The sequence below is a fragment of the Trachurus japonicus genome, unplaced genomic scaffold (assembly GCF_045865225.1).
Source record: "Trachurus japonicus isolate A0001 unplaced genomic scaffold, Traja_1.0 AP030182.1".
Classification (NCBI taxonomy): Eukaryota; Metazoa; Chordata; class Actinopteri; order Carangiformes; family Carangidae; genus Trachurus; species Trachurus japonicus.
The window spans coordinates 48,153-63,159 of NW_028220315.1; the positions used below are offsets into that span (position 1 = coordinate 48,153).

At 48.2% G+C, this 15,007-nt stretch overlaps 1 protein-coding gene across 4 annotated transcripts; it reads left to right on the forward strand.

The window, feature by feature from the left end:
• Window positions 1-810: 810 nt before the first annotated feature.
• LOC146960608 (protein NLRC3-like) lies at window positions 811-14,565 on the forward strand. Of its 4 annotated transcripts, XM_085772229.1 has the most exons (11): window positions 811-953; window positions 1,296-1,406; window positions 1,737-1,850; window positions 9,748-9,829; window positions 10,845-11,073; window positions 11,215-13,021; window positions 13,109-13,282; window positions 13,371-13,544; window positions 13,713-13,759; window positions 13,912-14,287; window positions 14,321-14,483. In XM_085772229.1, exons 1-11 carry the CDS (start codon window positions 865-867, stop codon window positions 14,481-14,483), a joined length of 3,366 nt encoding a protein of 1,121 aa, XP_085628355.1. In that variant the 5' UTR covers window positions 811-864. The 4 variants fall into 4 exon arrangements, with proteins under 4 accessions (XP_085628355.1, XP_085628358.1, XP_085628356.1 ...); XM_085772232.1 differs by lacking the exon at window positions 1,296-1,406; XM_085772230.1 differs by lacking the exon at window positions 1,296-1,406 and having other exon boundaries at window positions 13,912-14,565.
• The last annotated feature ends 442 nt before the right edge of the window (window positions 14,566-15,007 follow it).

The window sequence follows — 15,007 nt, forward strand, 5'->3', positions numbered from 1 at the left end:
TAACCCCTGTCGTTACCTTACTTACTGTTGTGTTGTTGTTGTCAGTGGTCTTTTATTAGATATAAAGTACAGGACTGATATTCAGTACTATTAGTATTTCCATGTTGTGTTACTTTCTACTTGTACTGCATCACAGACTATGCATGTAAAAGCCGTTGCATTCATTTCTTAGCAATGATGCTGGTGTTGAGGTGCCAACTGAGGTCGTTTGGAATCTCAACCTCTGTGTTGTTTATGGTGAGAGGGAGATGGGATAGGCCTACTTTTTTTCTGCGGAAATCAATTATGATTTCCTTTGTTTTGGAGGCATTCAAAATAAGGTTGTTCATCTCACTCCACTTGACCAGATTCTGTACCTTAGGTTGTTGTCAGGTTGTTGTTCTGAGAAGCAGTGCAGTCATATCTGGAAGGAGAGAAAAGCAGAGGACTGAGGATACCGCCATGGGGTGAACAAGTTTGTCAGACAGGCAGTCACCTATACTCACTCTCTGAGGTCTGCAAATGAGGAAATGAAATATCTATTGCTTCACACAGACCAAGACACAAGATTAGAGGGAATAATGGAATTAAAAGCAGAGCTATAATCTATAAAAAGCATTCTCACATAGGCATTTACTTTTTCCTGAATGCAAATCGCAGGGTGGAGAACGGAATCTCACGTTTAATATAATCATGAACAAGCTGCTCCAAACATGTCATCAGCACTGAGGTAAGAGCAATAGGTCTGTAGTCATTAAGGCACGCAACTGGTGACTTCTTAGGAATTGGGACTATCATTAATGATGTGTGTTTCCTAGGTAAAGCTACAAAGTGTGTGTGTGTGTGTGTGTGTGTGTGTGTGTGTGTGTGTGTGACCTCAGCAGCATGGATCAGTGTGAGGACAGAGAGGAGGAAGCCCCTCCCTCTGAAACCACTCTGTGTGGGGAACATGATAGCAAGACCAGAGGTCAAAGGTCAGATGAGCTCTCTAAATGTCCATGACTCAAATCACTGATTCATCATCATTAATACTCACAATAAACATTATGCGTGTGTGTGTATTAGGGTATTAGGAGACAAACATCATTCTGGACCTGGACCTGAAACCAACATGTCAAAGGACTGTAGCACTGAGTTTAAAGGAGGACAAGGATCAGCTGATCAGATGTAAGCTGTAACTGACACTCAGACTGAATGATCGTTCTCTTGTGAACTTTTCTCACTAAGAGTCACTTGTTGCATTTATTACAAGATTGAAGACATTTTTCATCAGTTTTCTCCAACATGCACATTTATCAGTTGTGTTGTTGTTTCAGGATCCAGCAGCAGAGACCAGACTCTCCTCAACCCAGCTGTCTGTCTCTAAAGAGCAATGAGTCAAAGGAAGTTATCACTGAGTTTAAAGGAGGACGAGGATCAGCTGAGATGTAAGTGTAGCCGATGTCAATCTGGCCCTCTGCATTGTGTTTCGGTATAGACTGCCCCCGGGTGGGGTTTGAACTCTGGTCTCCTACACGGCAGGCGACGATGCAAACCATTTTGCCAAGACCTCAATGAGCGCTTGTCAAAACGGTTTGCACGTCCTTTATGGGTGAGTGAGTGCACCTCCGTTACATAAGCTGTAACTGACACTAAGACTGAATGATCATTCTTTTTTGAACTTTTCTCATTAAGAGTTACTTGTTGCATTTATTAAAAGATTGAAGACATTTTTCATCAGTTTCCTCCAAAATTTATCAGCTGTGTTGTTGTTTCAGGATCCAGCAGCAGAGACCAGACTCTCCTGGACCCAGCTGTCTGTCTATGAAGAGCGACAACTCAAAGGAAATTATCATTGAGTTTAAAGGAGGAAATGGATCGGCTGATCAGATGTAAGCTGTAACTGACCTGTTGCTTGTGTGTGTCTCTGTGTGGACAGACATGATGTGAGCTCTTAAGTGCGGACAAATAATGTATAATGTTATCTGAACTCTTTTCAGTTTTGCGTGGCACACGACAGGGGTGTCCTCTATCACTCCTGTTGCGTGCTATTGCAGTTGGGCCTTTAGCACTGGTATTATACCAGACAACACAACTGTCTGGGATTTTTAAAGAAGGTCAAGAACATAGGCTCTCTTTATATGCAGACAAACTTTTAATATATCCTTACCATCAGCCTTAAATAATGTATATTCAACATGTTTGGCAAGCTCTCTGGATATAAAATTAACTAATTAATAGAGCAAGCTATTCCCAGTAAATGAAGCAGCCCGTTCATTGTCGTTCAACACCTTCCCTTTCAAAGTAACTTCTAAATTGACTTACCTTTGAATTAATGTGCCAGAAACATTTCCCCAAGTTTTAAAAGAGAACTATCCTCCTCTTGTGACAAAGGTAGAACAGTATTAAAGTGTTCAGAAATGAATAACAAACTTCGTCCCCATTTTTAAGTCTTTTTTTCTGACTTGGAATTATGTTATGTACATAGAGCCTCTCGATATAAGTTTATCCAAATGGACTCTACCTTGCTCATTCCTGTGTTATCCATAGGGCACTACTGTGTTGCACGTTGACGTCATCACAACAAACCCCATGTGCGCACCACCTGTTGGACCCCAGGAAAGATAGCTGTAGCTTTGCTGCAGCTAATGGGGATCCGAATAATAACTAAACTAAACCTGTCTGAAGCCCCTGGTCTGTGCCGACAGTGTCACTCCACTTACTCTGCCTGTCTCCTCCGCTGCTACCTTCATGCTGCGAAATACTCGCTCCCTAAATAATAAGGCTGACTGAGACCTGGAAGACCCAACAGAACTTTATAACACTCAACCAGGCTATACGTACTTCCACCTTGGGCTGTGGCGGTGGACTGGCTGTCATCCACCAAGCTAACATCAGGGTCAAGGAAATCCCTACACCTAATATCACGTCGTTTGAGTGTACTGTCTTCTCACTCACTGGGTCTCCTCAACTCCAGATTGTCCTCATATATCACCCCCCCCCCCCCCCCCCCCCCCAAAGCCTCCAACACCCTAATGTCTGAGCTATCTGAACTATTGACCTTGGTTTGCTCCAAATCTCCTTCTACACTCCTGCCGGGTGACTTCAGCCCTCAAACCTCACCCCCCTAACCCTTTTCTCCATGGCCTTTCCAAATTAGTAATTTAGTTCTCTCCTTTATTTATTTATTTTACTTATTTATTTTTCACTGTAAAGCGACCTTGGGTTTCTTGAAAGGTGCTATATAAATTGAAGTTTTTATTATTATTATTCTTAAAAGTATCTTAGATTTGCTCAAGATGTATTGCCCTCCTTGAATTGCCACCTTATCGTGGTGGAGGGGTTTGAGCACCTGAATGATCCTAGGAGCGATGTTGTCGGGGGCTTAATGCCCCTGGTGGGGTCTCCCAAGGCAACCAGGTCCTAGGTGACGGGTCAGACTAAGAGCGGTTCCAAAGCCCCTTATGAGAAGCAATACCATGGACGTTCACGTCGCCCATATCGCCGGGGCCCCACCCTGGAGCCAGGGCTGGGGTTGGGGCTCGCAGGCCAGCGGACTCTCTTCCACTCTGGAGTTGCCCATGGTGAGAGGCGGCGAGCTGGTGTGGGCTTGCTCATAGCTCCCCAGCTCAGCCGCCATGTGTTGGAGTTCTCCCTGCTGAATGAGAGGGTCGCTTCGCTGCGCCTTCGGGTCAGGGATAGGTCTCTCCCTGTTGTCTCTGCCTACAGGCAGATCAGTGCAGAGTACCCGGCCTTCCTGGAGGCCCTGGGAGGAGTACTGGAAAGTGCTTCAACCGGGGACTCAATCGTTCTGCTTCAACGCTCACATGGGCAGCGACAGTGTTACCTGGAAAGGTGTGATTGGGAGGAACGGCCTCCCCAATCTGAACCCGAGTGGTGTTCTGTTATTGGACTTCTGTGCTAGTCACAGTTTGTCCATAATTAACACCATGTTGAATCATAAGGGTGTCCATCAGTGCATGTGGCACCAGGACACCCTAGGCCGGAGGTCAATGATGGACTTTGTAGTCGTGTCATCTGACCTCTGGCCGTATGTCTTGGACACTCAGGTGAAGAGAGGCTGAGCTGTTAACTGATCACCACCTGGTGGTGAGTTGGATCCGCTGGCAGGGGAGGAAGCTGGACAGACTTGGCAGACCCAAGCGTATCGTGAGGGTCTGCTGGGAACGTTTGGCAGAATCCCCTGTCTGGGAGGTCTTCAACTCCCACCTCTGGGAGAGCTTTGACCGGATCCCAAGGGAGGCTGGAGATATTGAGTCCGAATGGACCATGTTCTCCACTTCCATTGTTGATGCGGCTGTCCGAAGCTGTGGCCGTAAGGTCTCCGGTGCCTGTCGCGGCGGCAATCCCCGAACCCGGTGGTGGACACCGGAAGTAATGGATTCCGTCAAGCTGAAGAAGGAGTCCTACCGAGCCTGGCTAGCTCGGGGACTCCCGAGGCAGCCGACGGGTACTGGCAGACCAAGCGGACGGCAGCCCAGGCGGTCGCGGAAGCAAAAACTCGGGTCTGGGAAAAGTTTGGGGAGGCCATGGAGGACTACCGGTTGGGAAACCATCTGACGCCTCAGGAGGGGGAAGCAGTGCTCTGCCAACACTGTTTACAGTGGAGGAGGGGAGCGGTTGACCTCGACTGGGGATATTGTCGGGCGGTGGAAGGAATACTTCGAGGATCTCCTCAATCCCACTGACACGCCTTCCGTCGAGGAAGCAGAGGCTGAGGACTCAGAGGTTGATTCATTCATCACCCAAGCTGAAGTCACTGAGGTAGTGCGCAAGCTCCTCAGTGGCAAGGCACCGGGGGTGGAGTACCTCAAGTCTCTGGATGTTGGGGGGCTGTCGTGGCTGACACGCCTCTGCAGCATCACGTGGCGGTTGGGGACAGTGCTTCTGGACTGTCAGACCGGGGTGGTGGTCCCTCTTTTCAAAAAGGGGGACCGGAGGGTGTGTTCCAACTATCGGGGGATCACACTCCTCAGCCTCCCGGGGAAAGTCTATTCCAGGGTACTGGAGAGGAGAATTTGGCCGACAGTCAAACCTCGGATTCAGGAGGAACAATGCTGTTTTCATCCTGGCCGTGGAACGCGACCAGCTCTACACCCTTCGCAGGGTGCTTGAGGGCACATGGGAGTTTGCCCAACCAGTCCACATGTGTTTTGTGGACTTGGAGAAGGCTTTAGACCAGGGCTATTCAATTACAAATTCAGTGGGGCCAGATTTTAAAACCGAGACCTTAAAGCGAAATTCCGGCGTAAGTGTAAACCATGGTCAAACACACCGTAACACCGAGTTAGACCCCCCCTCGAGAGATCAATTTGCCCGACCGCTACATTCACGAGATCCACCAACTTCAGCAAATACCGCAATATTGCCACACACGGCGCTCTCCGGATCCACTGTCTGACCGCAACCAAAACGCCACCATTTGCCCAAAATAATGCTCAGAACTGCACCAAATGTCATCAATAGTACACACAGGGTCCCAGCACGTAGTACGAGTTGTCAAACATCTGCTAGCTTTGCCTGTTTTCTTTAGCAAGGAGATGCAACTCAACTCACCTACTTCTCCTCCTGGAGCGGCTTGTTGGTGAGGAAGCCCTGACGAGTCGATCACCGAGTGCACCGGAGTTCCGCAGCTCAATCAACAATTACATCATGGAAATACAATCAGAGTTTTTTTTTATTTTTTATCTTGCATATCACTTTATAACTATTATTATCGAGTGCTGGCCACGATATAGGCGCAAATGAGCATTTTTAAATTTACGTTTTTTGCCGGTGCACTCGGTGATCGACTCGTCAGGGCTTCCTCACCAACAAGCCGCTCCAGGAGGAGAAGTAGGTGAGTTGAGTTGCATCTCCTTGCTAAAGAAAACAGGCAAAGCTAGCAGATGTTTGACAACTCGTACTACGTGCTGGGACCCTGTGTGTACTATTGATGACATTTGGTGCAGTTCTGAGCATTATTTTGGGCAAATGGTGGCGTTTTGGTTGCGGTCAGACAGTGGATCCGGAGAGCGCCGTGTGTGGCGATATTGCGGTATTTGCTGAAGTTGGTGGATCTCGTGAATGTAGCGGTCGGGCAAATTGATCTCTCGGGGGGGGGTCTAACTCGATGTTACGGTGTGTTTGACCATGGTTTACACTTACGCCGGAATTTCGCTTTAAGCTGGGCCGGACATTTTCAGCGTTCAAGAAGGTTATGACAAATGAGGGGCATTTTTAAAACCCAGAATTAGCTATTAAAAACAAATCTACACAGCCAGAAAAAAGAGAATAAGTCAATAAAAGTAGTACCTAGTGATAGTAGTAGGCTAGTAAAGGTGTAGCTGTTAATGCTTTGAATTGGAGGTGTTTTTTAGGAACTAAAAGTTTCCTGAGGCCTACTGTCTGAGTTTCCACTGAGGTTTACAGCAGGGGGTTATGTAAATCACTAAATGTAGCCGAGTCTTAAAATTAGGCCTAAAGATGAACAAAGATTTCTTTTCAAACATATTTTGATTGGTGAAAAACAAGGAGCAAAAAGCCATTTGGTGCAAATTACTCTGGGAAAGTATTTGATTACGGATTATTTCTTTGAAAAGTAGCTATCCTAATCAAGTTACTGTTATGATTCCATTGCAAGTATTTAGTTGCATTAAAATTAAATTATTGGTTACTTCATTCCCTCAAAAAGAAAGAAAAGAAAAAAAAGGACAGCGGAGCATGGCGTGCTGTCACTGCGTGGACGGTGCTCTTGTGTGGCTGAAAGGAGTGGAGAGACTGGTGGAGTATTAACTAGCCACCACGGTTTATTGTTGGCTGATGGGAGGGCTGAGGATCAGTCAGCGTGCTCACCAGAAACACCGTGTCGTGCCACAGCGGCTCGCTGTGGAGTGTGAGGTCTGTCGGTCCCTGACGGACGGGGAGACTTGTCTCGCTGACCTGTAGCACCACAGGACCACGGAGGGCAGCCTCGGCCTCGGCCGTCCGGACGTCCGCCGCGGCGAAGCCTCCCCCCGTGACGAGCAGCTGTGGCCCGACACGGGGTTTCTGGAGAGCAGCTGACCGACCAAGCCTCGGTTCTACCGATAACTTTCAAAACAGCACTGACCGGGTGGGTGGGTTGCGTGTTGCTAGGCTGCGTTGAGTGGTGCATTCACTCTCTGAACTGCAGTAGGGATTTTGAGTTCTCGCAAAACGTGTTTCCCTCTGTGTCTTTTTTTTGGGGGGGGGGGGACATTGGGTCGGGGCCGGATGTGGCCCACAGGCCGGCAATTGAATAGCCCTGCTTTAGACCGTGTCCCTTGTGGCGTTCTGTGGGAGGTGCTCCGGGAGTATGGGGTCGGAGGCCCTCTGCTGAGGGCTGTATGGCAAGGCAAGGCAAGGCAAGGCAAGGCGATTTTATTTGTATAGCCCGTTTTTACAAACAGTTTGTCTCTGCCCTTAGACCCTCACATCTACTGAGGATGGTCCCTGTATGACCGGAGCAGGAGCTTGATTCGCATTGCCGGCAATAAGTCAGACCTGTTTCCAGTGCATGTTGGACTCCGGCAGGGCTGCCCTTTGTCACCGGTTCTGTTCATTATTTTTATGAACAGAATTTCTAGGCGCAGCCAAGGGCCACAGGGGGTACGGTTCGGGAGCCACCTGATTTCATCTCTGCTTTTTGCGGATGATGTTGTCTTGTTGGCTCCCTCGAGCCAGGACCTTCAGCACGCACTGGGGCGGTTTGCAGCCGAGTGTGAAGCAGCTGGGATGAGAATCAGCACCTCTAAGTCCGAGGCCATGGTTCTCAACCGAAAAAAGGTGGCTTGCACCCTCCAGGTCGAGGGAGAGTTCCTGCCTCAGGTGGAGGAGTTTAAGTATATTGGGGTCTTGTTCACGAGTGAGGGAAGGATGGAACGCAAGATTGACAGGCGGATCGGTGCTGCGGTCGTTGTATCGGTCCATCATGGTGAAGAAGGAGCTGAGCTGAAAGGTGAAGCTCTCAATTAACCGGTCAATCTACGTTCCCATCCTCACCTACGGTCATGAACTCTGGGTCATGACCGAAAGAACGGGATGCCGGATACAAGCGGCCGAAATGAGCTTCCTCCGCAGGGTGGCGGGGCGCTCCCTTAGAGATAGGGTGAGGAGCTCTGTCACCCGCATAGACGGATTATCATGACCACGGGCCCTGGACACAAACTCGCCACGGGCCCCTGCCTACACATGCAAACACACATGCAAACAGTGGCAAAGGCGCTCTTCCCATTACGCACACCGGGCAACACACAACAACACAAAATTACTGTCATTTTAGGTCTTTTTTGCGAGGGGGTTGGGGGGGTTGTGCTCCCCTGAACCGGGCTCTACAAACACTGGTGCGCATCATGCCACGTAGCAATGGGATTGGATTATTAATAAGAGCCTATTGCACAACTGAAAAACTGTAAATATTGTAGCGACCCCGCAGTAACGTTCTTGTTATGATGTTTAAGTTCTGTGATTTCTGACTGACTGTCAATGTGTATGGTACGGTACGGGCAGGTAGGGTATGGTTGGATGAGGGGCCGGGGGGAGTGTGAGGAAGACAGAGTCCTGTGTGTGTGTAGGTGAGTTAGTGAGGAGGAGCAGATGACGAAGTGAGAGCTGTCAGATACATTTGTGTTATGGTGTTATAGTTACGTCGGATCGGACACGACAATGTCAATAAAAACGTGAGTTTACCATAGACGTCGGACGTGAAATAGCGGCGCAGTGGAGCCAGTTTCCTTTCTGCGCCGTTAACAGATTGTGCCAGATGCGCCAGAGCGCGCACCTCTGTGCCAGGCTCGCGCTCTGCAGCGGTTTCTGTTTATTCATTTAACAACGCGAGAGAGATTACACACACATAACCAGGGGGTCGGACTGCACTCGGATGCCGAGTAACCTACTCGAGTATAGACTCACCAAAACCACCGGCTTTTTCCTGGTCTTCTTCGAGGAAAAGTCCTTGATAAGGTAGTCCAACACTCGGATCAGTCTGTCCTCTACGGCCACTTACATAGCGCAGTTTCAGCCGTTTCAACCGTTTCAGCTTTTTCTTTCCTTTGTTTTCGTCTAGCAGCAACAGCTGATCCACTGAGCGCCCGCGTCTCCATTTAAAAAACGCACTGTATATTTGACCCCAGCGCACGTAGGCTACGTCATTGTGTCATCACACATTAGCCTACTGATTTATAATTTCTAAAGCATTCAATTGATTTTATAATCATACTACATTTTCAAAACCACATTCATTCCAATATATATATTTTTTTTTTATTGTACAAAAAAAAAAAAACTCTGAAGGCCAAGGGCCCCTATTGGATCTGGGGCCCTGGGCACACGCCCACTTTGCCCATGCGGTAATCCGTCTATGGTCACCCGGGAGGAGCTCAGAGTAGAGCCGCTGCTCCTCCACATCGAGAGGAGCCAGTTGAGGTGACTCGGGCATCTGTATCTGGATGCCCCCTGGACGCCTCCCTTGGGAGGTGTTCCGGGCATGTCCCTCCGGGAGGAGGCCCCGAGGAAGACCCAGGACACTCGCCTGGGAATGCCTTGGGGTCCCCCCGGAAGAGCTGGAGGAAGTGTCTGGGGAGAGGGAAGTCTGGGGATACCTGCTCCAACTGCTGCCCCCGTGACCCGACTCGGTAGACAATGCGGTAGACGATGGATGGATGGATGGAAGATGTATTGTACATACTGAACTGAAATAAAAAAAGGATGTTCGAAAAAAAAGAGAGAGAGAGACATGATGTGAGCTCATTCTCCATAATTCCTCCACAGAGTGGACCAGGAGAGCTCAGAGGTTCCCAGTGATCAGTCTGCCCAGCAGACAGTAGCCCAACACCTGAACTCCATATTTAAGGTGAGTACATGTCCAACAGCTGCTGTTACATCTGTAACATCATCTCTGCACTTTGACACCAGTGGATTGTCAGTCTGTCCAATAGGGTTGTTCGGTATACCGGTACTAGAGTGGTACCGGGGTACTGACGCATTTAAAACGGTACCATACTGCGCCTAGATGGGCCCGGTACTTTCATTTTGTGCCGCCGGCAGCGGTGACGTCGCCACGTGAAGTCGCCGCATTGTAATTTGAGCCGAGGCGAGCGAGTGAGCGAGTCACAAACGAAGCAAGGTGCTGTTTTTATTACCGTTACAGCGCCACCTGTCCATGTGCCTGTGTTTATGTGTGTATCTGTGTGTGTGTGCGCGCCGCGCGCGAGAGAGACGGGCCGCCACAGACTCAGTGCTGGTTGATACGTTTCGTTTGTACCGCGGATCACCACTGGCATGCTCGCTCTCTCTCTCTCTTTCTGTGAGTGAGTGAGCACAGCGAAGGAGCGCTACGCGGAGGGAGGGGGGCAGAATCAATGTATGGGAAACAATAGGTGTGTGTGTTTGAGTAACATGAACGTTTGTGTTTCATTCTGATAACAATTTCTCCCAAAAATTACAACTGGTCAAAATAACCAAAAAAGATGCAGTGTTTTCAGACCTCAAATAATGCAAAGAAAACAAGTTGATATTCATTTTTAAACAGACCACTAATGTTTTAATTTAGGAAGAGTTCAGATTAATATAGATGGAATTTTAATCCTGCAGCAGCAGTGACTGTTTACCGATTTACTGATTATTTACTGATGCATATGTTATAGTTCTAAGATTTTCTATTAAAATAAAGCCAATAGTGACATTTTTTGTGTTCTCTTTTTATTTGGAAAAGTACCGAAAAGTATCGAAAAGTATCGAAAAACATGTTGGTACCGATACCGGTACCAAAATGTTGGTATCGTGACAACACTACTGTCCAACATGGATCTGATGTTTGGCTCCATGGTTTTAGTTTGATGCTGTCACTCACAGAGTTTCTGTTCCAGCTGCTGGAGGAGGACATGGTAATTTATGTGAAGAACGAGTTGAAGAAGATGCACAAGCTTCAGAGTCCAGATTACCCAGATTACTCAGAGTTTCAGTGGGAGGATGAGGAGGTGTTGGATGGTGAGGATGAAGAGCAGAGGAGGAGCAGCAGAGAGGCGTTAGTAAAGATCACAGTGAACTTCCTGAGGAGGCGGAAGCAGGAGGAGCTGGCTGAGTGTCTGCAAAGCAGTAAGAGGATTTCTCTAAAGATTCAACATGATGGACAAATGAGACGTTCACTGACATCAACATATGGAGGGAAACATGTTCATACTGTTCTTTTGGGGACTTGAATTTTCTCAATTATTTTATTCTTGTGTTTTCTTTCAGAACATGTTGCTGCAGTTTGTCGATGTAAACTCAAATCTGCCCTGAAGAAGAAGTTCCAGCGTGTGTTTGAGGGCATCATTAAAGCAGGAAACTCAACTCCTCTGAACCAGATCTACACAGAGCTCTACATCACAGAGGGAGGGGCTGGAGGGGTCAATGATGAACATGAGGTCAGATGGATTGAGACAGCGTCCAGAAAACTACACAGACCAGAAACAACCATCAGACAAGAAGACATCTTTAAAGACCCATCTGGAAAAGATCGACCAATCAGAACAGTGATGACAATGGGAGTGGCTGGCATTGGGAAAACAGTCTTAACCCAGAAGTTCACTCTGGACTGGGCTGAAGACAAAACCAGCCGGGACATACACTTCACATTTACCTTCACCTTCAGAGAGCTGAATGTGCTGAAAGAGAAAAAGTTCAGCTTGGTGGAACTCATTCATCTCTTTTTCTCTGAAACCAAAGAAGCAGGAATCTGCAGGTTTGATCAGTTCCAGGTCATCTTCATCTTTGACGGTCTGGACGAGTGTCGACTTCCTCTGGACTTCCACAACACTGAGATCCTGACTGATGTGACAGAGTCCACCTCAGTCAACGTGCTGTTGACCAACCTCATCAGGGGGAACCTGCTTCCTTCTGCTCGCCTCTGGATAACCACACGACCTGCAGCAGCCAATCAGATCCTTCCTGAGTGTGTTGACATGGTGACAGAGGTCAGAGGGTTCACTGACCCACAGAAGGAGGAGTACTTCAGGAAGAGGTTCAGAGATGAGGAGCAGGCCAGAGAGATCATCTCCCACATCAAGACCTCACGAAGCCTCCACATCATGTGCCACATCCCAGTCTTCTGCTGGATCACTGCTACAGTTCTGGAGGAGCTGTTGAAGACCAGAGAGGGAGGAGAGCTGCCCAAGACCCTGACTGAGATGTACATCCACTTCCTGGTGGTTCAGGCCAAAGTAAAGAAGGTCAAGTATGATGGAGGAGCTGAGACCGATCAACACTGGAGTCCAGCAACCAGGAAGATGATTGAGTCTCTGGGAAAACTGGCTTTTGAGCAGCTGCAGAAAGGAAACCTTATCTTCTACGAATCCGACCTGACAGAGTGTGGCATCGATATCAGAGAAGCCTCAGTTTACTCAGGAGTGTTCACACAGATCTTTAAAGAGGAGAGAGGCCTGTACCAGGACAAGGTGTTCTGCTTCGTCCATTTGACTGTTCAGGAGTTTCTGGCTGCTCTTCATGTCCATCTGACCTTCATCGACTCTGGATTCAACCTGATGTCACAACAACAAACATCCATGGAGTCTGAAAGAAAAGTTAAATGTGTTAAATGGGTGGGGCCCTCCTTCTACCAGAGCGCTGTGGACGAGGCCTTAAAGAGTCCAAATGGACACCTGGACTTGTTCCTCCGCTTCCTCCTGGGTCTTTCCCTGAAGACCAACCAGAGTCTCCTACGGGGTCTGATGACACAGACAGGAAGTGACTCACGGTCCAATCAGGAAACAGTCCAGTACATCAAGAAGAAGATTGAAGAGACTCCCTCTGCAGAGAAAAGCATCAACCTGTTCCACTGTCTGAATGAACTGGATGATCATTCTCTAGTGGAGGAGATCCAACAGTCCCTAAGTTCAGGACATCTCTCCACAGATGAACTGTCTCCCGGTCAATGGTCGGCTCTGGTCTTCATCTTAATGTCATCAGGAGAAGATCTGGACGTGTTTGACCTGAAGAAATACTCTGCTTCAGAGGAGGTTCTTCTGAGACTGCTGCCATTGGTCAAAGCCTCCAACAAAGCTCTGTAAGTCTAGAGAGAGTTGGATTGATTCAGGATAGTTTGCACCAAGCAGGAAGGTCACTGTGTTCTTGTTTGTTGTTGTTTCTTCAGCCTGAGTTGCTGTGACCTCTCAGAGAGAAGCTGTGAAGCTCTGTCCTCAGTCCTCAGCTCCCAGTCCTCTAGTCTCAGACACCTGGACCTGAGTAACAACGACCTGCAGGACTCAGGAGTCAAGGTCCTGTCTGAAGGACTGAAGAGTCCACACTGTAGACTGGAGACTCTCAGGTGAGGATCCATCCAGCTTTTTATCTGATGACACTTGAACATACCTCCAGGTGTTGACAGAGGGTTCTTGTGTGTTGTGTGTGTTCAGTCTGTCAGGATGTCTGATCACGAAGGAAGGCTGTGCTTCTCTGGCCTCAGCTCTGAGCTCCAACCCCTTCCATCTGAGAGAGCTGGACCTGAGCTACAACCATCCAGGAGCCTCAGGAGTGGAGCTGCTGTCGGCCGGACTGAAGGATCCAGACTGGAGACTGGACTCTCTCAGGTATGGAGAAGCTGCTGCAGCCACACACACTGTCTGATAGAGGAGGAGGAGCTTCATGCAGGTGCACACTTTACTGTTAGACAAGGTGATGAGGTGTTTCTTTTTCTCCTCCTGCTCTGAATCATCACAACATGAAGACTCCAACTCCTTCTTCTCTTCTTCTTTCAGGTTGGAGCCTGGTGGAGTCCAATGGTTGACACCAGGTCTGAGGAAGTGTAAGTGTGTTTGGACTTTGGTTCATGGAAATAAAGCAGCAAATTCAACCATCTTCACACTGTCACATCACTGACGTAATGGGTCTTCATCAAACTGTCAATAACTGATCAGATGATCAATAACTGCAGCTGTGTTTTGTTCTCTTCATCAGATTCCTGTCCACTCACAATCGACATGAACACAGTGAACAAGTGGATCAAACTAACTGAAGACAACAGGAAGGCGACATATGTGAAGGAGGAGGAGGAGGATCAGTCATATCCTGATCATCCAGACAGATTTGAACACTGGCCTCAGCTGCTGTGTTCAACTGGTCATACTAGTCGCTGTTACTGGGAGGTGGAATGGAGAGGGGATGTGTACATATCAGTGAGTTACAGAGGAATCAGCAGGAAGGGAGACGGTGAAGACAGTGAGTTTGGGAGAAACAATCAGTCCTGGAAACTGCACTTCTACAGAGGCCATTACAACGTCTGGCACAACAAAGAAACAGCCATCTCCTCCTTCTCCTCCTCCTTTTTTTCCAGGTTCCTCTCCATCTTCATCCCTCCCTCTGGCAGAGTAGCAGTGTATGTGGACTGGTCTGCTGGCACTCTGTCCTTCTACAATGTCTCCTCTGACTCACCGATCCACCTCCACACCTTAAACACCACCTTCACTGAACCTCTGTATCCTGGGTTTGGGTTTGGGTCCTGGTCTGGTTCCTCAGTGACTCTGTGCTGAACGTAGGTTACGTTCTCACTGTTGAACAGACAGTTCAGTCTGTAGATGTCTGTCAATCACATGTTCAGATTCATTAAAGTAAACATGTATTTCATGTAGCAGTGAAGTTCCAACTGAATAGTAGGCTATAGGCCTACTTTATGCTGCTTAACATGGTTTCGGGCAGGCGGCAGAGGGACGACAGCTCTGCCCCGAATATTCAACGAATGATCCGTTGGAAAATGGCATGTGTTGTTATGGCGTTGTCGTATTGTTACCTCACCCACGTTTTACCAGCCCTCTCTCGTCAGCTAAAACAACATCCGGTTTGTTTGTTATCTGCCATCACGGTCTACCTGATTCCACCTGAATGCAGTCTAATGACCCATCCTTTCCCTCACCACACTGCGGTGATGATTTTCAAACAGACACCACCTCTATTGTTTTTCCCAGAGCCGACAACTCCCGTGTCTGCTGTGAGTCAGTGTTTCTGTGGTTATCTACGGTCGCGCTGCCACTGAACGTAAAAGATGGCGGCACAACAT

What these genes read in the sequence shown, in the direction of transcription:
- LOC146960608 (XM_085772229.1), top strand. Translation starts at nt 865, where the DNA reads ATGGATCAGTGTGAGGACAGAGAGGAGGAAGCCCCTCCCTCTGAAACC. An exon ending in GGCTGAGTGTCTGCAAAGCA is followed by an intron (nt 11,074 to 11,214) that starts GTAAGAGGATTT and finishes GTTTTCTTTCAG; the next exon opens with AACATGTTGCTGCAGTTTGT. An exon ending in AAAGCCTCCAACAAAGCTCT is followed by an intron (nt 13,022 to 13,108) that starts GTAAGTCTAGAG and finishes TTGTTTCTTCAG; the next exon opens with CCTGAGTTGCTGTGACCTCT.